Source organism: Hylobates moloch, unplaced genomic scaffold (assembly GCF_009828535.3).
Source record: "Hylobates moloch isolate HMO894 unplaced genomic scaffold, HMol_V3 SCAFFOLD_6, whole genome shotgun sequence".
Classification (NCBI taxonomy): Eukaryota; Metazoa; Chordata; class Mammalia; order Primates; family Hylobatidae; genus Hylobates; species Hylobates moloch.
In genome coordinates this window covers 148,438,708-148,464,642 of record NW_026652281.1, presented here as the reverse complement: position 1 = coordinate 148,464,642, position 25,935 = coordinate 148,438,708, and the positions used below count along the sequence as shown (strand labels likewise).

Here is a 25,935-nt window from a genome sequence, read left to right as displayed (position 1 = left end):
TTTAAACATCACAATTGATTATTATCATCTCCATTTTACTGGTAAAGAAACTGAGGAGTAGAGAAGTTAACTGCCTACTGCCACACAACCTAAAAAGGCCAGATATAAAATATCTTAAAAAATTTTTAATTTTAATTTAATTTTATTATTTTTGAGACAGAGTCTTACTCTGTTGCCCAGGCTGGAGTGCAGTGGTGTGATCTTGGCTCACTGCAATTTCTGCCTCCCAGATTCAAGTGATTCTCCCTAGCTCAGCCTCCTGAGTAGCTGGGACTATAGGCACGTGCCACCATGCCCAGCTAATTTTTGTATTTTTAGTAGAGACAGGGTTTCACCATGTTGGCCAGGCTGGTCTCAAACTCCTGACCTCAGGTGATCCACCCACCTCGGCTTCCCAAAGTGCTGAGATTACAGGCGTGAGCCACTGTGCCCAGCCAACTTGTTTTTTAATTGATACATAATATTTTTACATCATTATGGGGTACATGCAATATTTTGTTATATGCACAGAATGTGTAATGATCAAGTCAGAGGATTTAGGGTATCCATCACCCGGAGTATTTATCATTTCTATATGCTGGGGACATTTCAAGTCCTCTCTTTTAGCTATTTTCAAATATACAACACATTATTGTTAGCTATAGTCAGGATCCTAACTCAGCTGTATCTGGGGTCTGTCTGACCTCAAGGCCTATGTTTGTTCAAATGCCAAGAAGTCTTTCTTCATTTTCCATAGCGGATTTGCACTTTCCTTCTTTTGATCTTTCAAGTACAGTTATTTTTTCATATCTCTCCTGTTGAATTGTAAACTGCTTAAGGGCAGAGACTACATTTTATTAATCTCTGTATCCCTGTATAATGCCTAGTATGATGCTTGGAAGAAAGCAAATAACCAATAATATTTACTGAATGGAATGGAACTGAGTCTAGGATCACAAGGTGTAATAGAAAAGGGAAATCCACTGGGAGGCTGAGGCGGGCGGATCACGAGGTCAGGAGATCGAGACCATCCTGGCTAACACAGTGAAACCCCGTCTCTACTAAAAATACAAAAAATTAGCCGGGCAAGGTGGCGGGCGCCTGTAGTCCCAGCTACTCGGGAGGCTGAGGCAGGAGAATGGCGTGAACCCCAGGGGGTGGAGCCTGCAGTGAGCCGAGATCGCACCACTGCACTCCAGCCTGGGCGACAGCGAGACTCTGTCTCAAAAAAAAAAAAAAAAAAAAAAAAAAAAAAACCAGAAAAGGGAAATCCATGTGTGAGCTGTGTCAAGCACAAGACAGTTATTTTCAACAAACCTGGAATGTCTACTTCCCCCAGTGACACACTACTGGGCAATGCTCACCTGTCTCTGTTCTTGACGGACAGGTTCTGCTCCACTCCTTCCATTAGGTTTCTGAAGCACTGGGCAAGGACCTCCTGCTTGGGGAGAGGCTGGCTGTTTATCAAACTTGCTCTCAGTTCACTGAAATACTGATGGGAGACAGAATAGTGTCAGAGCTCTGACTCCAAATCCGGCCCGAAGACAGCCGGTAGGGGGATGGCTAGACCAGCTCTCATCTACTCAGGGCTCACTAATGCTCAGAGTTTTTGTCTAGGTCCACTTTGAACTTTAAGCCCTTAGAGAAAATCTAGGCCATAGAGACACTCCTAGTTATAAATTCTATGATCCCTTCCATAAAATGTCTTGCTGTAATTGTTCTATTGTCACTGCTTAGGCTGATGAAGTCCTTGCCTCCTCTGTGGGGGACTGAATGCATGCTTTTCCTGACTCTCATCTCTACTAATCACAGGAAGACTGAAATGGGAGGGGCCCCCAGGCTGAAGAAAATAACTAAAAACGCCCAGGGAGCATTTTAAGTGACTGAAGGCAAGGCCAAGGGTCTTTCCTCAGGCCTTATCATCTTTCCTGGCTTCAGTGAGTCACTCCTTAAACGACTTTGGGCTTTGTTCCAAGTCTCTGTCCTTGGGGGTTAGAATGGGTTTACTCCTCTGAGGTGGGGTACTAGAGGGGCGTGCTTTAGTTTGGGGAGAGCTTTGTGGCACTAAGGAAAATGTCTGTCATGCCTGCTCATAAATATCTGCACAGCCTTTTCTTCTCTCCTGCGGACTGTGGGCTTTTATACAAACACAAGCTCTGATGCTAAACACAGCTCCTAATCATTGGAAACAGCCTAATTTCAGCACAAACACAACATTTTGCCAGTCATGCATTTATTCTTCCCAGCCCGAAAAGCATGATATTTAATTTCCATCATACATTAAAACAGCTTACATCAAAAAACACACATAATTAATATGTAGTCAGACTAATACTTAAATACTATATATCAGAGGCATTATACTTAAACCACAATGTCTTACTGAACAAGATTGGGAATGCACAAAACTACTTATTTTTCCCTTTTATAATGATGCAGTGACTCACACCAGATAGAAAATTATTAGTTTTTCATCCTAAACTGTGAAATATTGCCTCCATCAGTAAAGTATAATATTGTGATGTCATAAGCTTTTTCTAAACACTGAATTTGCCCTTATTCCCTCTCAATCATTTTAAAAGAACTGCTCTCTTTTATAGAGCTTGGATTTAAATCACAATAACACCGAGGGAAGATGAATGACAGTGCTACTGAATGTGGCTAAAATTGGATACTTCAGCACAGGTGAATGATGAGACAGCTCTTCTCTTTTTGATATATTTTCTTCTTCTATTAGTTTCCTTCCAAGGCTGGGATTTTAGTTTGAATTTTAATGCATGCAGCTGCCTCTAATCTCACTGTCTTTTTCCCCAGTACTATCTTATTGTATAGACAATTCATTCTCTCAAGCTGTAATGCACTGTTCCTCCTGACTACCAGGGAGATGCGTGGGTTCAAGAGGAAGCTGGAGAGGCTTGGGAGGTAGCCCAGGTGGTGAGTCCTCTAAAGAAGCTGGAGATGTGTGCTCCCCAGATGAAGGGTGCTGGTTCTGTGAGGAATCCCTGATGGGCTGCTGCTGCCACCACCTAGGGAAGTGGGCATCTCAGATATAAAGGGTGGCCAAGGAAGGCAAAAAGGGTTGTTGCTCAGAATTCCCCTGGAATGGGGGGAGTGGAGTGAGGGCAAGCTTGAAACACTACTGAGCAAACCACCCATCTGGTGAGGGGGGCTCTGGGCTCCAGAAGCACTCGTTTTGAGGCCTCTGCTTACCTGAAGATCTGAGGCCTTTGGGGAAGGACCTTGTAGGGGAATACGGCCTCACAGAGTTCTCAAGGTCCCAGTTCAAACTCAGTTGGCTCTGCTCCTCTGTCCTTCGTCATCACAGCTCACCCTAGTTTATAGCTGCTCTCTTCTCCCAGGGACCACCTCCCGTGACTTCCTGCAATCACACTCACCTTCTCATTGAGCAGGATGAGCCCCAGGAGAGGCCTGGATACTGACCACTGGTTCCGACAGTCTTCAAAGACAATGGTGTTCATGAGGACAGACATCATCTAGAAGATAGAGTCACATAAAGATTGAGATGCCTTGGCTCAGAGTTCCCCCTAATCCCAGGCCTTTCATATGCCCAAATTCCACCCCTCCATCTTGCTAACAGCTATGAAAGCTCTTCCTGGACAAACGGCCTAGACTCTGGAAGCTTACAAGGCTGCCTGTAGAAACTGTTGGCAAAGATCCCCAGCTAGCTCCCTCTGGAAGAGTTTCTACCTCTGAAAGCCTTGGTGAGAACATTCCAGATGGGCATAAGTCAAGAGGTCACTGGGCCAAGATGATCAGTCCCTGTCTCTCAACCCTGATATGCTTTCCTCTACGCTAGGGCACCAGGCGAAAGCTCAGCTCACCTTCCTGTCTGCCTCCCATTTCACTTAAGAGGTCATGTTATAGAGAGATGAAATCTCTCCATGGCCCCTCTTGGAGAGAGGGAGGGGAACGGGACACATTCCATGTGACCCTGGAACATCATGTTTCCTGCTGGCTTAGGCTGTTCAAGGTTTCTCCTCACTCTTCGTTCACTAATTCACTCACTCACTCATTCATTCCTACATGTATATTACTCATCCGTTCTCTTAAATTCAGCCTGGAAGATCCATAGGGGAGATAAGATAATACAGGCATTTACCACAACCTCTGACCTTAAGTAGCTTGAAACCTCCTGGGGGAGACTACTTAGGAGAGAAATAACAGGAAATAGGGCTGGGCAAAGTGCAGTGGGCATGCAGAGGAGGGGGGGATGACTTTGGGTCCTTGAGGAGAAGTCAGGGAAGACTCCACGGAGAAGGTAACATTTAAGGAGTTCCTTATAAATCTGTTCTAAGCAGAGAAGGCATCAAAAAAGGAGGGTGGGGATGCACACAAAGGGTTCTGCAATGGTAAGAAACTTAGCATGACAGGAGAGAGGGAGGTGGGCCAGAGGTAAGATGCCAGTGCCATACTGGAAGACCCTGCTGAGGAATCTGGACTTAATCCTGATGGTAGCGGGGAGCTAGTGATACGTTTGCAGCACAGGTGAGACATGCTCTGATTTGCATTTAAGAAAGATCTCTTTGGGGATATGTAGAATGTGGACTGTGCAGGTGAAACTAAAGGAGAAAGACCAGGGGTGAGGCTGCTGCAATAGTCCAGGCAAGTGGCTGTGAAGCAGGTTTCTGTCATTCATGTGGAGCTGATGATACAGTTTCTGCTTCTTGGACTCTTTACCTCCTACCTCTAAGCTCTTCTGTTCCCACAGCTCCAGAACTCCTTTCCCCAAAAGAGGGCAGGGGAAACGGCAATTACGTGGCAAAGATCACTGCATACACCATCCCTTATTGGGCTTTGGTGGCCTGGCTTGTTTGGAACACAGTTGGTTTTGTCCTCTGGTATTTTTTGAAATCCAATTTACCCTGTGATCTCAGGCATGTTACTGAACCTCTCTCTGTGTCTCAGTTTCATTAACTATAAGGAGGGAAATAATAATCCAGCACAAGGAAGCTCTGAGAATCAAATGAGACAGTGTACATAAAATGCATTGCAAAGAGTAAAAAGTGCTATAAACATTTAAGGTATATAGTAACAGTAATGAGCTTCTTTGCAGTTCTAAACGTCTGCCATTCTATACATCATCGTAACAATTAGGCTGGTTGCAAATGAAATCTGCCAATTGCATATTTATGATATGTCCAGTCTCTCTGGGGAGAGGCTAGGACTTAAGCTTGGGATGTTGAACATCATTTGCAGATCATGAGTTTCCACGTACAATCTAACAAGCCACCCAAAGTCATAGAACCACAAATTTAAATTGACAAGCAAAACTAACAGATGGATCTAGACAGTCTAAAATATTATGGGCTTCACAATCTGAAGGCAGAACGGATATTTTAATGGAAAAGATTAAAGTTAGAGGCACCAAATTCCTCCAGTAACTGACAAAGCATCTTGAAGTGATGCACCAATTACTTTATATGGTTCTCCTGTGTATTCATTTGTCTGAATGCATGTATTTATGTCTGTAATAAGTAAGGAGATGTTTGAATAAAACACTTTTCTAAAAATAAAGTTGGCTAAAATGGGTGATTTTTTTTTTCTTTTTTATTCTTCTGGAAATACGAAAATTAGTGAGCAAATCTGCTTAAATGGTACTGACATGGCAGCCCATATCCAGAATTATTTTTTGTAATATCTTACAGTAGGGTATGGGGGAAACAGCCAACAAATGGGGGCAAATTCCTTTGGAGAAGGAGCATGTGGAAGAATACTGGATGAAATGCGTAAGCACAGAATCACTTCCCAGGTCATATGAAATCTCCGGTGGGAGGCCTTCTGTGGTTAACGATACAAATACAGGAATACTGAAAGGAGAGAGCTCTTGACAATTCTGCACCACCCGGCCCACAGTGAGTCACAAGTCACCATCAGTATTTGGTACAAGGAATGGCTGCGTGAGCTGGGCTCCAATCCTTCAACTTCTGCTCACTTCCAATACTGCTACAGGGATAGCTGGAATGGCTGTTTCAAATCTGCTCAGCTTCTGGAGCTCTATATCTAAATAAAATAAAATAAAACAAATGTGCCCAACCTAGGCTACATTTTATAGGGCCTATGTCTGAAAACACATAGAGTATCTACTGCATTACCCTGAGCAGCTATTCTGCCAAACCAGGAAAGGGCCCATTTCTGAGGCAGAGTTGTATGACTTGGTCCACTTAGGAAAAGCATGCTCCACATCGCCTCAGGTGCTTCCTCATTCTCCTGCATTCTTCCCACAGGATTTGGCAGGAGTTTCAGGAAATTTCTCTCAACAAAGAGAAACCAACGTGGTATGCTAAAGCCAGGCTTTCGAGCCAATCAGAATAGAGCCCCAATCTGGCCCTGCCACTTAACTTGAGACATTGGGTGAGTCATTTCACTTATTTGAGCCTTTATTTCTTTACATATAAAATGGAGGACAATAACAGCTACTTCAAAGGGCTGCTGTGAAGAATAACTTCTCTGACATATATCAAACATTTGATACTGTGCTTGCCACATAGTAGGCATTCAATCTACTGCTCCTTTACTGCTACTGCAGCTACTCTCTCAGGTCTAGCCCAGTGGAATTTCATCGCTCAATGAAGGGCCCCAATTCATGTCCTGATTAGATACAGATAAATGAGATTATAGTCTCTTCACAACTATCTAACTTTGTTGAGGGTTGCAGTAAAACACAGACACATATACAACCAAAATAGGAAACAGTTCAGAAAGCATCCTTATTTGATCTAGCACATGTATTTGTAAGGATTTTGAATGACAATGTTTCTGTTGTTCTGAAAACCTGTAATTCTAAATAAAACACAAAATTACTCTACAAATATCTGACCTGGAAAAGTAAAACAAAGCAATGTTGTGTGATCTGTATCTCTGTTCATTCCCCAGCTCCTCTCTTATTCTTCTACCCTAACATGGGATGTAAAGCACAAGCATAAAGCAAATTAGACTTTCCTACCCAAATACGCTGTGTCATACTTTCTTTTTTCTTTTTTCTTTTTTTTTTTTTGAGACAGAGTCTCACTCTGTTGCCCAGGCTGGAGTGCAATGGCACAATCTCAGCTCACTGCACCTCCACCTCCCGGGTTCAAGCGATTCTCCTGCATCAGCCTCCTGAGTAGCTGGGGTTACAGGCACATGCCACCACGCCCGGCTAATTTTTGTATTTTTTAAATACAGACAGGGTTTCACCATGTTGGTCAGGCTGGTCTCGAACTCCTGAATTCGTGATCCGCCTGCCTCGGCCTCCCAAAGTGCTGGGATTACAGGCATGAGGCACCGCGTCTGGCCCGAGTCATACTTTCACTATGGCAAGGCGGGAACTAAATGCTCACTATTTATTGAGACAGAATTTCACTCCTATCACCCAGGCTAGAGTGCAGTGGTGCACTCTCAGCTCACTACAACCTCTTCCTCCCGGGCTCAAGTGATCCTACTGTCTCAGCCTCCCAAGTAACTGTGATTACAGGCATGCGCCACCACACCTGGCTAATTTTTGTATTTTTAGTAGAGATGGGGTTTCACCATGTTGGCCTGGCTGGTCTCAAACTCCTAACCTCAAGTGATCTGCCTGCCTTGGCCTTCCGAGGTGCTGGGATTACAGGCGTGAGCCACTGCACCTAGCCCGTTCATTTTTATTTTTAGAAATAGGGTCTTACTCTGATGCTCACGCTGGAGTGCAGTGGTGTCATCATGGCTCACTGCAGCCTCAAACTCCTGGTCTCAAGCAACTCCACCTCAGCCTCCCATGTAGCTGGGACTACAGGCAGGTGCCGCCATACTTGGCTAATGGTTTGATTTTTTTGTAGAGATCAGGCCTCTTTTTGTTGCCCAGGCTGGTCTCCAATTCTTGGCCTCAAGCAATCCTCCCCTCTCAGCCTCCCAAAGTGCTGGGAGTGAGCCACCGTGCCTGGCCAAAATGCCCAATTTAAACCCCTTCTGTTCTGTCTCCTGCTGAAATAGAATAGACAAAGATGTGGTTTGTGTTGGATGCTTTACCGCTAGACAGTGAACTATATTTTTTTCTAAGAAAGTTGAAGGCTCAGTGGGTCTAGAATCTGATGGCTGGACATTATCAAAGAGCAGGATGGTTGGAGAAATAGGAGCAAAGGCTGAGAAAATGGAAAAAGCCAACTTGAATGAGTACAGGGTGATGACTGCAATGGCAGTGGGGTGGGGAGACTGGATTGCAAACTCCTGTGGTACTGTATCCCCAGGGCCTAGGGTTAGGCACTGGCACACATCAGAGATTTAGGAAACAGCAACTGAAAGAGTAAATACATAAATGAATAAATGCAAAAGGATGAATGAAGTATCATAAGGTAAAGTATAAAGAGCTGAAGAGTTAAAAGGGCACTGTACAGAAAACAGGGAAGTTCTTGTCTTAATCTATGACTAAAACTTAAAATGGTTACATACTGGAATTAATACATTGTTCGTTTGCAAGGATCTTGTTTTTGCGTGTACAGCCTAAGAACTCTTCTACGCCACTGCTGTCCTATAGCCAGCTCCAGAGAGTGCCTTTGTAGGGGCTTCCAGGTTGCAAAGTTCAAAGGCCAGGGCACCATCATTTCTAATGACAAGAACTTTCACCTAAGAGTAGGCTGTGCCTGACAAGTATTCCCACCATCCAACAACAATAATAGCCCTCATTTATGGAGCATCTTCTGGGTGCTCAGTGCTCTGCTGGGCACTTGCATACACCATCTCTAATCCTCAACTACCCATGGGAAGCAGATATTATTTCCATTTTATAGACTAAGGATCTGAGGTTCTGGGCAAATAAGTAACTTGTTCAAGGTACTGCAGCTACCAGGATATGAAGCTGAACCGGGATATGTGCATAGGTCTGCCTAAGTCCATCATGCCAGTCTGCTGGCTGCCACTGTCTTGCTGTCTGAGTGAGGATCAAGACCACCAGCATAGTGGCTGAGGCAGTATGACCTACTTTACACATCTGGAGGACTGATGGTGTGACAAACAAGGCTCATTTCTGGCCATGGCTCATTCTTCCACCTTCAGTGAATCTCTTAGGTATGTGGTCCATGTGTTCCTCCTCCATTGAGACACCCTTGCTGCCTACTGATGAGTGAAGCTGCCACTGAAATTCTTGTGATTAGAATCCAGGGTAGTGGTTCCTGGAGAGTTCTCAGCAGACCTTCCTGCCTCCCACCTAAAGCTTTTATAGCAGAGTTGGTCAACATTTTCAGACTCTCATGATGAACAATGGCAGCCTTAACAGGCTGTCTCTGGAAAATGGTCCACCGAACATTTTGATAAAAATAATGGCTTTCCCCTCACACCAAGAGTAATGTACACAGCAATTTAAATTAACATAATAGGAAGCATTAGTAAATTAAGCCAATTTCCCTTGAGTAAAATGAACACTTTTCATTAATATTAAGCATACTGAATAATATAACTAAAAAAAATTCCATAAAGTTCTAAGAAATAGGAGAAAAAATTCAGACTATTCCCTCCTGCTCCCCATTGGTACCATAAAGAAAAAACTGAGGCTAAAGTGATGATATGAACCCTGGTCCAGGCTGGCCAACATGGTGAAACCCCGTCTCTACTAAAAACACAAAAATTAGCCAGGTGTGGTGGTGCGGATGTGTAATCCCAGCTACTCATGAGGCTGAGGCAGGAGAATTGCTTGAACCCAGGAGGCGGAGGTTGCAGTGAGCTGAGATCATGCCACTGTACTCCAGTCTGGGTGACAGAGTGAGACTCCATCTCAAAAAACAAAAAACAAAAAACAAACAAAAAAAAGAAGGCTCTGGTTTAGGCAAAGGAAGGACAGACCAAAAAGACAGACCAAAGAAAAGGTGAGAGACCAATGACAAAGCATCCCTGTGTCTGGACCCGGATAGGGGGTGGGGGTTGGGGAGGGCAGAGGACAAAAAAAAAAAGGATGATCAGAGCTGTGCCCAATAGGGTACGAACCATAGAATGGGATAACTTAATCTGTTCATCTTTTTTTTATTTTTATTTTTTGAGATGGAGTTTTGCTCCTGTCGCCCGGGCTGGAGTGCAATGTTGTGATCTTGGCTCGCTGCAACCTCCGCCTCCCGGGTTCAAGCGATTCTCCTGCCTCAGCCTCCCGAATAGCTGGGGCTATAGGCACGGGCCACCACACCCAGCTGATTTTTTTTTTTTCTCTATTTTTAGTATACATGGGGTTTCACCATGTTGGCCAGGCTGGTCTCGAACTCCTGACCTCAGGTGACCCGCCCACCTTGGCCTCCCAAAGTGCTGGGATTACAGGCGTGAGCCATTGCACCCGGCCAATCTGTTAATCTTAATTTGTCAGCCTTAATGGGAAGAGGAATAGGATACAAAATTATCTGTACTTCTGACCAAGCTAGATTGTCCTTCATTCTGATGCAATAAGTTGGTCGTGTTTCGAGGAACAACCAATAATAAATGCATCTAAGTTTCAAGAGCTGCTTCTGAGTCTCAGGAATTTTCTGGCACTTGTCATTGGCCTTTCAGAAGGTCAGTAAAAGAGAAGGGGAAGGCTGGCCGCAACAAAAATAATAAAAAACAAACAAAAAACATGATTGCTTACAGTACAGTAGGATTTGAAAAAGCAGAGAAACCTACCCATCTCCACAGCAATTTCACCTAAGCCCCATGCCCTGGTTGGAGACCCAGGATTAGGCAAAATCTGAGTGCTACTGAAAGAGAAAAAGCTTCCAGATTTTCAGGGTTTGTGGAAGTAAGGGGGTTTCTGTCATTTCGAAATGCTGTTCCTGAAGCCATGTGTACAGCAGATATTGAAACGCGATCCTGCTCAAATTAGATAATAGTTATCTTTAGGGAAAAGAAATCAATTGTTCTCTCTGTCTGCTATTCACCTATGTGATATTAGTGGAATGCTGTGAAAAATGAACATAATGGATAAATAAGCATATAATTAGTTATATTTTCCTGCCTGGATTAACTAAGTTCTAGCATCTAAGTTACATTAAATTTTAAAATTATCTATATATATAAAGAACATTACTAAGTGCTTATAGTGTTTTCGCAGCCTTATAATAAAAGTATTTACCATTTTAAATAAAAAAAGTCAAATGAAATGCAGGATGAGGTGAGCCTCTCTTTTAAAGAAACAAGACTGCAATCAATTACGGATGACCTGCTCTCCCCTGGAATCACTGGGGATCCCTGCCAACTTGTTCTTTGCACAATGCTAGCCTTGCTCTTAAAAAAAGAAGATTTTTACCTCAAAAGCACCTCAGGACCAGGAAACTCAGCTGGTTTTGGTCATATATTAGCACTGCATGCTTCCACATCTCAACTAAAAGCATCCCCACTCTGCCATCCCCTCCTTATGGAAGGCTAAGGGATGCTTTCGCTCAAAGTGATTAATTGCTTCAAAAATTAAAAAACTCTTCCAACCATTGTTACATCTAAGGAAAAACACAACCTAGTTTTGCTGTTTCAATTTACTCTATTACCAACATTACCCCTAGTTCTCAAAACATCCATTTTAATCACAGTTTACTGGGGAAAGAATTACCTGTCAGTCTCCTAGCTTGTAAGAAAGAAGATAAAGTTAGAATGAAACTTCAGGATTAATTAATGGAGAGTGCTGCATGTAATGTGTCTATTCTGAATGTTACTGCACATATCACAATGAAAGCAGTTTTATTTTCCATGGTTGAAATAAATTATGATAAATAATTCATTTCAATGGCAGAGATGTACTGTGGAGCAACAGCAACAAAATTGACTACACCACACCACTGTGAGTCTCATTCCTGAATCTTCATTATCCATTTGAAACTTTTTACGAGTAGTAAATCATATTTCAAGTGGCTGCAGATCTCATAAAGCAGCTTGCTGCATTAAAATAAAACCAGAAAACCTGGGGCATTGGAAGGCTGCAGGGCTTGCCACTCAGCACTATTTGGGAAACTCTTTCTCACTCTTGCCAATACCAAACAGAACACTTTTCAATTTGATGTAAAAATTAAGGATTACTTGTCAAAAATACCATCTAAATTTCCTCTGGGTAGGAATGTTGGGAAGATCTGTATTTTTGAGGAATAACTTTCAACTCCAAAGCCACTTTCCCTTAACTTTTATTCAAGTGACACTTATTTTTGGTTCATGGTACTTCCTGAATGACTACCACATAGGTTCTAGAACCTCTACTGGCCTATACCAGCCTCTGGGGGTTCCCCAACTAGCAAACAATGTGTGCAAGCTTAAAAGAGACTAACAAAGGCGCATGTACTCTGCTTCTATCTAAAAAGACCAGCCTATCTTCATAGGATAGGTGATTTTAAGTTGAATCTTAAAAGACGCATATAGCATTACCTGGGAAGAAGTATATATTTGGAAGAGGAAATAAAATGAGAAAAGACACTGGAGACAGAGCTTGGCATGTTTAAGGAACGAACAGCCCATGCACAGGAGGTTTTTGAAAGAGACCTTCTGAGTGGCAGGGAGTAGATTTAAGGGGCAAGGAGTAGAAGACTGGGCTTGGTCCAGGCTATAAAAGGGCTTTTATGCCATGCTGAATATAGAAATGAGTTTGGGCTAATACATGAAGGGTAGCCTTCAAAGAATTTTTGAGGAGAAGGTGACATGATGAGGTCTGCCATTTAGAACAATACTGATTAGGTTCTGGAGAACAGCAATTACGGGTAAGTACCGGAGGCAAGGTAACAAGTTTAGATACTGCAAGAAGTTCAAAATGAGGGGAGTCGAGGGGTAGGGTAGCAGAGACAGACAGAAATGGCCAGAATCCTTGACTGCATACCCCATTTTCTTCCCAATGAAATATTTTTAAAAAGCATAATCTTAGAAACATACTGAAGCTGTGGATAAATTCAGAGCTTTAGGAACATGGCCTCAGGCCGGGGGCGTGGCTCACGTCTGTAATCCCAGCACTTTGGAGGCCAAGGTGGGCAGATTGCTTGAGTTCAGGAGTTCGAGACCAGCCTGGGAAACATGGTGAAACTCCACCTTTACAAAAAAATACAAAAATTAGCCAGGTGTGGTGGTGTGTGCCTGTAGTCCTAGCTACTTAGGAGGCTGAGGTAGGAGGATTGCTTGACCCCTGGAGGCTGAGGCTGCAGTGAGCCATGATCATGGCACTGCACTCCAGCCTGGGTGACTGAGTGAAACTCTGTCTCCAAAATAAATAAACAAAACAAAACAAAATAAAATAAAATAATAAAATAAAATAAAATATAAAAAGAACATGGCCTCAAAGTCAAGACTTCCAATGAAGAGAAGGATGCCAGACTGTTCCAGAAATGCTACAGGTAGTGTAGAGATGGCTGCTGTTTAGGTGGCTGTAGCAATGAACTGAACCCTAAGCAGTGTGCATACGCATCACAGAGATGACTACGAGCACACATTTATATTAAATATTCAATGATAAAGTAAACTCTAACTGAGGCCATTCAAAATCAAGGAAGGGAGTGGGGAAACAGCATGCCACGTTACTAAATAGTCATCAAACATTTCTTAATTATTATCGTACTTCACAACAGAACAGCATAAGCATAATGGCATGAGGGCGTCTCATGCAGTCATCAAAGGAGAGTGCAATGAATACTGTAATGTACCAAGAAGAAAGGGACTGTGAGAGAGACCAAGAAACAGAAACTCTCAGAGACAGAGTCAGACACAAAAACAGAGATGCGGAGAAAGGGCTGTGAGTCAGAGACAGTGTTTCCCCAGTCTCTTTCTTTTGAATGGCCTCAGTTAGAGTTTATTACTGAATAATATAAACATGTGCTTATAGTTATCTCTGTCATGGATATGCACACTGCTTAGGGTTCACATATGCACGTGAACATCCAATCATCATGCTCATGAACTACAAAAGGATCCAAAATGTTTTCATTTTTCATATGGGGGAAAATTTGTTCTTGTGGACAATTCATGGGACCCTTCAGAAATATTTTCCATTAAATATTAGAGTTTATATTTAAACCATGCAGAATTTTCAGATTTGAGAGTTTTTATTTATAGTTATCTAGTGGCATAGAAAGTGCTGGCCAAGAGGCCAGGAAGATGATTCAAAGATGCTACTGAGATTTGGAAGCTCTTTTTCCCTAATAATTACATAGCCCAAGGAATGCTAGTTAGTGACTGAAAGCGTTGGGAATAGAACCTCATTCTTCAATTAAACATTTACTGACCACCTAATTTGGGCAAGGCTCTGTGTCAAACTCTGGGAATATACAGATGAACAAGTCACAGTCCCAGCCCTCAAAGAGCTTACAGTTGAGTAGGGGAGGAGACACACAGTATAGAAACAATGGCAGAAGATACAGTAAGTGGCCATAAACAGAAGCTTACACAGGAGGCTTTTAGAAACCAGAGGAGGCTAACCCTGCCTAGGGGTGGAGGCAGCCAGGGATGGCTTCATAGAGAAGGTGACATTTGCATCTGTTGTTGAGAATAAGAGAAGTTTGACAGTCAGGTAGGAAGAAGGGCAAGCAGGTGCAAAGGTTTGGAGAAGAGTCTGGGGAATGATGAACAGTTCTGTGGGAATGGAAAGGGTGGATGGGGAGTACTGGTGGCAGATGAGGGTGATTACATAGGTTGGGCTCAGATCTTGTGTGCAGGAAATGGGGTGCCATTAAAGCTGAATAAATCTTTCCGGCAGTGATGTGGTAGTGAACTGCTGGTTTAACCATTCTCCACAGGGTCTGAGCCTTTAGGAGGTCTGGGCCATCTGATTTTTCCCAAGAAGATGCAGCTTTCACCCAGGTGTGGTGGCTCATGCCTGTAATCCCAGCACTTTGGGAGGCCAAGGCAAGTGGGTCACCTGAGGTCAGGAGTTCAAGACCAGCCTGGCCAACATGGTGAAACCCCATCTCTACTAAAAATACAAAAAATTAGCCTGGAGTGGTGGTGTGTGCCTGTAATCCCAGCTACTTGGGAGGCTGAGACTGGAGAATTGCTTGAACCAGGGAGGCAGAGGCTGTAGTGAGCTGAGATCATGCGACTGCACTCCAGCCTGGATGACAGAGCGAAACTCCATCTAACAACACGACAACAACAACAACAACAACAACAAGATGCAGCTTTCTTCCTTTTCTAGGATTGGGAAGCCACAGACACAGAAGGTTTCCTGCTTGGCTCCTGTGCCTTCGTCAAGAGGACACTTCTTGGGTCCTATCTTACTGGCTCTGTTGCCAGTACTCTGAGAAATGGCACTGACATTACTTCCCTTGGCCTATAGCACATAACTTAATAGTGTACCTTGTCAGGAATAGTTCTGTCTGTCAGGAAGTTTTTTATTGATGTTCAACCTTCATTTTCCCTTTCTTAATATTATTCCATTATGCCAATACTCCATTGTGCCATGCTAAGTAATTCCCTTTCCTTCTTGGCATTTACATCTTCCAAGTATTTATAGACTTATCAAATGCCCCATTTAGTTGTCACTTAGGTAAGCTATACATATTTAGCTTCTTTAATCTGCCCCTATAAGCCAGCCCTTCCATTCTCCTAAATCACTTGAGTTACTTTCCTCCAGATTTCTGTCAATTTGTTTTCAGGCTCTCTGCAATGCAAGGGGCCCAGGAAAAAGATGAAGTTGGGGAGGGAGGGCTTACTCTCTTGAGGGGTAAGTGTACTAATGGCCTAGTGTGGAACTTCTGCCCTTAAAGTGCAGTCTCCAAAACAGGCTAAACCTCAAGAGGGACTATGAATACCTCATTACCTACAAGGTTTCTTTCACCTGTGTATATTTCAAGTCAATAATATTCTATTATTAGCTCTTTTTATGTGCTAGGTGCACACATGTAACTACATACTTATTGAGTACCTACAGTGTGTCTGGTACTGTGCTAGGGACTTTTCCTTCTGTCTTTCCCCTCCCTCTTCATTTCTCACACTTTCTCACTGCTCAAGGAGTTTCTGACCTCCTACTGTGTGTCAAGCACCATTGGTATGGAATTGGATAAAGTGTGGTCTCTGTGGCCTTAAGGGCTCGTGTAGTCTTAGTAGTTATTAATCTTTTACTGCCCACCCATCAAGTTGTTTCCTTCCAGTCTTAAGGGGTTCAGAGAGATCCCTAAATGCACTGATCTCTAATTGATGCTTTTAGTTCCCTGACCTTAGTGGGACTTGTTTGCCCCATGTAAAGTAAGAAGCCACATTAAATATGGGCATGCACACTGAGCTCTTTTTTAGGGTTTTCTTTCTGGTAGGTTGCCTTGGTGCCTAAGAGATTTCTCTTCAGACCTTGCACTTTCCATCACTGTCTTTCTTGGGAGTTTATTTGACATTTTTTGTTTATAGGATCTCAACGAAGTGTGTACTCAAATGTTTTCCTTTTCCATGGTACCAATGTTCCAGACTACAGAGTAGGCTGAGGGAGTGATGGACTGGGAGAGAATCTAAGACAGTGAGTCTTAACTAAAGTCTGGGCATGACACCACAGGAGGGAGTGGTTCAGCTATCTGATCCTGGAGGCCAGTTCAGGTAAGCTATAGAATTCCCTTGGGTGAGGTGGTGTTATCCTCCAAGAGGTGGAGTAACTATTTCAAGGGCATACAGTTAGCAAATAGTATAACTGGTATTCAAAACCAGGTATAACGACTGTAAAACCTGTCTGCCCTGATTGCTGTAAAATAGAAAGGCCCAACAAATATGGAGAATTTGCAATTTAAAAACTTAGGAGGATGAAATTTCAGTCATTTGAAAGCACTCAGTCTATATTCTTCTAAGCGTGCCAAGGGATAGGGAATTAATAAGCAAGAACTCTTCTAGGTTGCAAAGCATAAGAGGCAGCATTAATTCATGAAAGTCCAGAAGATGAAGGAACCTCTTTTTACCTTGTTCTTCAAATAGTGATAAGATTACAAACAAACAAGCAGTCTTCCTCAACACATTATATAAACTCACAGCTCCATCAGTGGCTACTGCTGGTTAAACTTTCCATGAGTTAAGGCCAGGTGCAGTGGTGCACACTCATAATTTCAGCACTTTGGGAGGATGAGGTGGGTGGATCACTTCAGCGCAGGAGTTTGGTACCAGCCTGGGCACTATGGTGAAACCCTGTCTCCACCAAAAATACAAAAAAATTAGCTGGGTGTGGTGGTGCACAACTGTAATCCCAGCTACTTGGGAGGCTGAGGTGAGAGGATCGTTTGAGCCTGGGAGGCAGAGGTCGCAGTGAGCTGAGATTGTGCCACTGCACTCCAGCCTGGGCGACAAGGTGAGACCTATTTTTTAAAAAAACAAAAAACCCCAAAAAACAACTTTCCATGAGTTAAGAGAGAAATGAATGTAAAAGTTGGATTCACATTTCCAGCACACTACAGCACACTATACTTTGGGAATTACATAATTTAACCTGCAAGTATGTGAAAAACCAAAAACTGTAAAATAAATAAGTCATGTGATTTATTAAGCCCACTCTTACTTTATACTGTGCCATTCTTTGAAGAAATTCAAAGAGCTTCTCACACCACTCACAATTCCATGCAGAGAAACGAAGGCAGGGGAAACCTTCTCATTTACCCTGATGTCTCTCTTAGACAAAGATGAAAAGGTAAGAAGAAATGCCACAGAGAAATAGTAGGTTAAGGCCCTGAGAAAACTTAGTGTGGTATTATAAAAACTGTGTGAGATCTAGTGATAAGAAGCCTTAATTATAATCCAGATGCCACTATTTCCTAGCTGTGTGACTTGGGCAAGTCCTTTCACACATCTCTGAATCTCTGCATAGGTCTCTCATACAGTCACTGCGGGATTAAATTTGTTGATGTACCTAGACTCCTCAGTTAAAAAAAAAAAATTCCGTGTTGGCCTTATCTCCCTGTTAGGGTTATTGTGAGAATCAGAGACATTAGGTATGAAGACATTATACGAATGGGAAGAATTATGAGGTACTATGGTTTGAATGTGTCCCCCAAAAAGAACGTGTTAGAAACTTAATCCCCAATGCAACAGCGTTAAGAGGTGATTAGGCATGAAGGCTCTGCCTTCATGCTTGGATTAATGCCACTATTCTGGGATTGGTTCTTTATAAAAAGGTTGAGTTTGGCCTCCTGGTGCTCTTTCTTGCCCTTCCACCTACCTCCATTAGATGACACAGCAAGAAGGCCCTTGCCAGATGCAGACCCTTGACCTTGGGCATCCTAGTCTCCAGGACTGTGAGGCAAACACATTTCTGTTCATTACATATTACTCAATCTATGGTATTCTGCTATAATAGCACATAATGGACTAAGAAATTAGATTTATTTTCATTTTGGCCATTGCGAGGCAATGCCTGAAGTATGCAGGAGGAACAGGTAAGAAAAAAGCCAGTTTGGGGCTAAGAATTTCAAAGTCACACCACACCACGCCCTCACCCAGTCCAGTAAGTGTGATTTTGAGAATGCTTATCACAGAAAGAACGTTAAGAAAGGCAAAACACAGGGATGGGACCAGGAAAGATCTCAGTGATATGGCTTCAAAATCAAATTATCTTTGAAAGGAAGTCTTGGGCTTGGAATCTCCTGAAAGGATATTTTTCACATTTATAGTATAAATAGCAGGGATATTTTCCCCTCAAGGACACAAAAAAGTGGTAACTGCATATTGTTTTTCAAAGTGAAGGCAAATTTTACGTGTTTATTGAATACTTTCTTTGTGTTAGGTAAGTCTATACTCACTGGTTCATTTTGTCCTCACAAGTCTCCCGAGTCAAGAGTAGTCTCTGATAAAACTTAGGTCTATAAGGGGTAGTTTGACCCCCAGACAAGGCAGTGCAGTTAAGTCTCTCAAGGGCTTGGGACCATGGCAAGGCAGCTGGCAGGGTATTTCTCAGTCTTTTTCTTTCTCTGGGGCTGCTTGGCCTCTCATTTGAGATCCTTGGCATGTCTGCTTCTTTTTTCTCTCCTCTAGGACTGGCTATTTCTCTGAGCATATGGCAGGGAATGGCTGCCTCATGGCTCTTGAGTTTTCAAGTCTTCAATTTAGATGAGGACTAGTGGCTGACCAGCATCTTTACAAATTTTTTTTTAAAATTTAATTTTTTTTTGAGACGGAGTCTCAGGCTGGAGTGCAATGGCGCCTCATTGCAACCTCTGCCTCCTGGGTTCAAGCAATTCTTCTGCCTCAGCCTCCTGAGTAGCTGGGATTACAGGCATGTGACATCACACCCAGCTAATTTTTGTATATTTTTAGTGGAGACGGGGTTTCACCATGTTGGTCAGGCTGGTCTCGAACTCCTGACCTCATGATCCACCTGCTTTGGCCTCCCAAAGTGCTGAGATTACAGGTGTGAGCCACCACACCTGGCCAATTTAATTTTTTTGTAGAGACAGAGTCTTGCTATGTTGCCCAGGCTGGTCAGGAACCCTTGGCCTCAAGCAATCCTCCTGTTTCAGCTTTTAGCAAAATCCTAAATAGCTTCAGCTTCTCAAAGTGCTGAGATTACAGGCACGAGCCCCTGCGCCTGGCAATCAGCATCTGTTAAGTGCCAGTTTCTTTTTTTTTGAGACGGAGTCTTGCTCTGTCCCCCAGGCTGGAGTGCAGTGGCGCGATCTCGGCTCACTGCAAGCTCCACCTCCCGGGTTCATGCCATTCTCCTGCCTCAGCCTCCCAAGTAGCTGGGACTACAGGTGCCCGCCAACACGCCCGGCTAATTTTTTGTATTTTTAGTAGAGACGGGGTTTCACCATGTTAGCCAGGATGGTCTCGATCTCCTGACCTCGTGATCCGCCCGCCTCGGCCTCCCAAAGTGCTGGGATTACAGGCTTGAGCCACCGCGCCCGGCTTAAGTGCCAGTTTCTAAATCTAGGGAGGAACGACTCGAACTGAGCCAGCTTGGGTCAAATGTCTACCTCGTGTCCATATCAGTTCTAAAAAATTAAAAAAAAAGAAAAAAGTCCTGGGCTCAAGGACTGAAGACTCAATTCAGTTCTTGATTGAAGAATGCTGTATGGCTCTTCCTGCCACTCTTCCATCTCTGCCAATCCTGTTTCTAGGCCAGTTAGTTAATAGTACTGTATAGCGGTTAAGAGCACAGGTTCTGCTACTTAATAGCTGTATGATATTGGGTGAGTTATTTAACTTCTCAGAGCTATAATTACAATATTTTGATTATAAAATGGAGATAAAATACCTACCTCACAGAGCTGTAAGACATAAATAGAAATATATACAGGTATATACATATATGTATACGTAAGGCACTTAGCACACAGCCTAGCATATAATTGATTCTACTGTTTTTTTCATCATAATCATTCTTATTAAAATTCTCTGTTTGAGCCTGAGGTTTTCCTTCTATAGCGACATCTTATGTCCCAGAAACCCTGCAGGAAATAAGCCTTCTGTTACAGAATGAAGGAAAAGCTTAGGTCTTCAAGAAGGATGTATGAAGATTCTTTGGAATAGTATGGTAAGAAAACATTACTGAATCATTATTTTTTGGCCAAGGTAGCCATCCTCTTTGTGGTAGTCATACAAATTTAGGCTCTGTCTGGTAAGTTTTGGGCTAGCTTCGTGTGATGCAGGGAGATGATCCTAGGTGTCATTTTCTTATGTCATAGAAACACTAAGAGTAGAAAGGCTGCACTTGTATCAAAACTTGGGAGTGCAAGTGAAATCCTAAATGACTTCTATGTGTGAAATAGAGATAAATGTTGCTATCTGTGTTATGTTAGCATAAAGACACAGATGTTCTCTGCAGTGCTTCTTTTTCTGAGAATTCTTAAGAAAAAAAGACAAACCAAAAATCACTGAACGTCAACAGATAAAAACAATTCCTTTTGAATACATATTGTTAAAAGGCTTCCCAGAGTTGGGGTTAGTATTCAATCTATGGGTTAGAAATTTTCCTTGCAGAGGTTTGTTTTTTAAAAGATACATTTAGTGAATTCTTTTTATTCTTAATTTAAAATAATAGCAATTATGCCAAGCACTATTAATGAAGAGGTTAAAAACCATTTTGGTTGCCATTTGCCATACTGGTGAGTGACTGTTATAAAGCATGCCTAATTATTATTGGGCTAACCCTGTGTAGCTGTGCTTTCTTCCCTTATGAAATATTCTCTATCTGCTTTACACGAATGTGAGCAAAAAGGTATGGCGGTTGTTCATTTTTTTACCACTCCTTTGCTATCCTGAGAACATTTGTTGCAGACTAATAGCTAAACTGTAGATAAAAGAGAGATGACAGATTACAGTCCCCTTTAATTTATAAGGAAAGCATTTGGAGCCCCTGAGAATACCAAATCAGGCCACTGGCACCCAATGACTTCACACTAAGTTCCAAACCATATCATATTTTTTAGTTTAAAGACAAAGCCAAATGGATACACAGCTTATTTATTCCAAATTCTTCTTCATGAAGAGCTGGCTTCTTTTTTCTTTTAGCTCCTTGTAAAACACTGTAATTCCCCTATTCTATAAACATACAAATATAATTGTAAAATGACATCATTCTGTTTTCATTTAATTACCCCTGAAATGCTTTCTATTTAATATTCATTACTCAAAAGCTAATTTAAAAGAGAAAGAGATGTGACTTATTCAAAAAGATGTACTGTCATTCACAGCAATAGTTATCTAATATACAGAAGTTAATAAAGCAGATTAATCTACAAGTCCCTTTAAGCCATTCTTGAGTTTTGAACAACTGCCTCTTTGACCTTTCACCTTCATGCTGTGCACCAGTAGCAGGTGCCAGCTGTACAGAAATTACGGCTGCTGTGTTTGGATGCAAAATCTTTTCTTACTTTGCTTCTGACCAGCAGCTGACCCTGTAGGAGTGATTGTTTCTGGTGCCGGCCTAAAGGCTACATAAACCAGTAGCAGATAAACAAAAGGCTACATATACCAGCTGCCTTGCCTAAGGGTACCATCCTAGACTGACACCTCCACTCTTTCTTCAGCGTTCCAAATTGCTCCTTGTTTGTTTCCATACGTGCATTTCATCCATGTTATTTTGTGTGAGGGGTGGGGGTAGGGGAACCCCCCCCAAAACAACAAAAAAACCCTCTGCTCCCTCGAACTTGACTTTTGAGTATTCCATGTCAAACTGTGCCATTATAATGCTAATCTAGGCCTGATTTAGCAACTTTAATAAGAGGCTAAACCCTCTTGTAATTAGATAATAAAATTTTATTATGTATTTTAATATTAAAAGTCTTAAAATCAAACTCTTCAAATCATACACTGGCACAAAACTAAGGTGCTTAAATATCATAGCCTCAGCAAATGGGAACCTGAAAAAGCACATTGTGGCTAATTTTCCATTCTCAGAAATGTAAACATGGAATTCCTATGTGGTAATAGTGAAAGCTCCAATACTCTTAATTATGTACAAGGAAGAATGAATCTATTCAAGTATGAAGCACACTGTACCATTTCCAGCAACAGCATGAGATGACTTTGACAGTTATTTCTTGGATACAAATTACACAAGTATAAAAACAATCCCCATAATGATTAAATGCAGTTATGTACATAGGAGAATACCAGTGCAAATGGTAACATATTTAAATGGTTTTCCTTCATTAAAAAAATTATATATGATATTAAACCATCAATCACTGCTGAGGCACAGGAGTTTAAATGTATTGTCACTGGCTGAAATAAATGACTTGGAGACTGGATTCTGGCTCACTCAATATGGTGTCTTTGCTGTTGCTTAGTCACCCAACTCTCTGCTGGTTTGGGTACATCTGGTGGATTCCATCCCTTTCAATTAATAAGGCAAGTTATGCTATCAATGGGTTACATCCTTAAACTGTGCTTAGAGGTAGAAAAAACACATGTCCTAGTGGGGGTTGGGGAGGGGGTTCCTCTCTGTTCTGTTAACCATTTGGAACAATATTTGAAGTACTTTTTTCTTTCTTCACCCATGTTTAGAATAAAATTTTCTTGAAGTTCAGCAGGGTTATTCTATAGTATATTATGATATAATCTTCTCTTAGCATTTCCATTTGGTTTATTATGTAGCAGTCTATGACTACACTAGATTTGATACTTAAAATCATTGCCTGCGGATCAAACTTCTGAAAACTAATATTTTGGGGGTTTACTTTGCAAACACTTATTGACTATCATGAAGTGTCAGGGTCTGCTAGGTGCTGGGACAAGTATCAGGATGTAGGTGATCTTTGAGGGAGAAAAAATCACTCTATAAATATGTATTCTTATGGCTACAATGTTAATTTGATGACTTATAGATCAATAACAAATATATTTTTAATTGTTTTTTCTTTTTTAAAATACCAATTTTGTTACCATTGAAATAGTCATTCATCAAATATTTCTATAATAAAAATTAAATTAAAATGGCAAAGATATGGTTAATAACAAAGGATCTGGACTAGATCATTCTTGTAAAGATAGATAAGTACTTTCATAACATCACAGGTAAAATGTCATCTTAATATTAAAAAAACTAGTGTTTCTCTATTTTTAAAATTATAAGCATTAACTTTCTAAACTGCTCTCTTGAGGCAACGGTCACAAATTTTTCATTCTTAAGAGGTTTACTCTCTTTTGGACTTTTATTACCTGGTTGTTACCTAGATACTTTTGTCCAGTCCCAGACCTCTTATTTTATTTTGATCCTTAGTAGTTAGATTTTGTACACACACACACACACACACACACACACACACACACACACACACACGATCAAACTAAACTTTATTTTTATCTCAAACAAACCTGGCTATTTTGAAGAAAAAGGAAGTTTGAAAAGTATTATGTGAGTTTCATTTCATCACCTGTTTATTGTATTCCTTGTGTGCAAAGATGTAACCCAAAAGTGATAAAATGGCCCCTTTAAGTTCCAGTAGACAAGTATAGTAAAAGTAAAAGCAAGAGCAAAATAAATTAATAACCCCCAAAGCCCCAGATTAAGTAAAATCAAAATAACTACATCCTTTTAAAACTAACCAAAAAAGTATGCTTCAGAAGTTAGCAAAAAACCAGATTGAAATAAAAATATCACCGTAGCAGTGCTCTATGGGTTGGCTGTGAGAAATACAAGGTATCATGCATTGGGAGATCTTAGTTCTGAAATTCCTTAAGATTGTATACTACAGAAGTGGAAAGCTGGTATCCAGGCATACAGTGTTGGCCTGCCAAGTGTTTCTATGTTTTTTTTTTTTTTTTAATTTTCAATCAGTGGCCACATTTAAAAATCTGAATTTCTGGCTGTTCTTCAAGGGAGAAATTTCAATGTATCTGGCAACACTGGGTCTGACCTTCTTATAAGGCAACAATTAGCTGGAGGTGTGCTGAGGCTGCCCCCTTTAGACAGAGATGTGCACTCAACTTGAGGATTCCTTCATGTCTACCTCATTCAGGTTTTCTGCTTCTTGGCCCTATAGGCATATCAGTTTGTGACACCTGGTATAGTTATAATGGGTAGGAAAGTGAGAAGGAGGCTCAAAGGAACTCAGGTGTAGATTCAGACCTTAAGAATGACCACTGATAGAGTTAACCGTACTCAACAGCAGAAATTTCCTTTAGAAAACAGCAGTTTACAACCAGAAAGAGGTTAAAAATGGCATTCTATGCTGATGAATCAGTGGTGAAATAAGGACAATGAATAGAGATGTGCTGGATATGGGAGAGAGATGCAAAGCACATGTTGCTTCCCTATCATCATTTCACAGCTGCCATATTGATTCTGTCCTAGAAAAACCAGGTTAAACCTCAAGAGCTACCTCGGAGGCATTAAAGAAAAGTCACAAAAGACATTATAACACAGCTGTACGACTAGATTCTGACCTTCTCAAGACTCCATGTCCTACTAAATTATATACCTTCAACACCTGGCTATAAAATTAATGAATGGGTGTGGGTATAGAGTAAGAAAGCGGAAGCTTGGTGAGTTCTGTCTTGGTGGTGGTGGGAGCCACAGGGCTTTTTCTGCAGCAGCTGGCAAAGCCACTTCCTTCTCCCTTGCCCGCTGCCTCTTTGGGTCACTGCCCATCTGTTTTGTCCTGGCTGTAGTATAATGCTGGGGTATAGAATGACTGCTTTGAACCAGTCTACCTTAAGGATGGCCCCAGTGGGGCTTACTGGAAGCTCAACTTGCCTCATTTTATGTGCTCAAAACATACGTACTTTAGATTAGAAGCCACTAAACAAAGGAACAGAGATAGCTTTGTGTTTAAGCATGTGAACCCCAGAGTTAAACAGGTTTCAGCTAAAATTTTAGTTCTTCCAGTTACTGACTTTGTGACCTTGGGAAAGTTTCCTAATTTTTTTGTGCCTCAGTTTCTATATCTGTAAAATGGTAATGATAATACTACATCTTCACAAAGATACTGTCATGATTAAACCAGATAATGCATATGTAAGTAGGTTAAGCTAGTGCTTGCACATAGTAAGCACTTACATTTGAAAAAATTTATTTCTTAAATTTCTAAATTTTAAAGCTTTTATTTTAGGTTCAGGATACATGTACAGGTTTGTTATATAGGTAAACTGCATGTCACAGGGGTCTGGTGTACAGATTACTTTGTCACGCAGGTAATAAGCACAGTACCCCCAATAAGTAGTTGTTTGATCTTCACCCTCCTCCAACTCTCCACTCTCAAGTAGGCCCCAGTATTTGTTGTTCCCTTCATGTCCATGTGTACTTAATGTTTAGCTCCCACTTATAAGTGAGAACATGCTGTATTTAGTTTTCTGTTTCTGCGTTAGTTCGCTTAGGATAATAGCCTCCAGCTACATCCATGTTGCTGCAAAGGACATGATCTCTTTCTTTTTGATGGCTGTGTAGTACTCCATGGTGTATATATGTACCACATTTTCTCTATCCTGTTGACCACTGATGGGCATTTAGGTTGATTCCATGTGCTATTGTGAATAGAAGCACTTACATTTTGCCAATATTATTTTTCTTCCCACTATGTATATACATAATATATGCATCGATTGCTGTTAAAACCAAGATTGTAGCACCATGTGCAAAAATTCTGTTATGAAATTTGAGTTCCTATT

At 41.6% G+C, this 25,935-nt stretch overlaps 1 protein-coding gene and 1 pseudogene across 7 annotated transcripts in view; both read right to left on the bottom strand.

The window, feature by feature from the left end:
• Window positions 1-25,935, bottom strand: part of RANBP17 (RAN binding protein 17) — a 447,403-nt gene that overhangs the window by 2,951 nt on the left and 418,517 nt on the right. For 5 of the 7 annotated variants that reach the window (XM_032158613.2, XM_058440137.1, XM_058440140.1 and 2 more), the window contains 2 exons: window positions 3,375-3,473; window positions 1,344-1,471 (listed from right to left, as the gene is read on the bottom strand). In XM_032158613.2, coding sequence (XP_032014504.1) covers window positions 1,344-1,471; window positions 3,375-3,473 — 227 coding nt within the window. Of the gene's footprint in view, window positions 1-1,343; window positions 1,472-2,846; window positions 3,006-3,374; window positions 3,474-12,793; window positions 12,964-25,935 lie in introns of those variants that run through there. The other 2 variants (XM_058440138.1, XM_058440139.1) reach the window with 2 other exon arrangements.
• On the bottom strand, window positions 13,784-13,837 carry LOC116472123 (small nucleolar RNA U13; annotated as a pseudogene).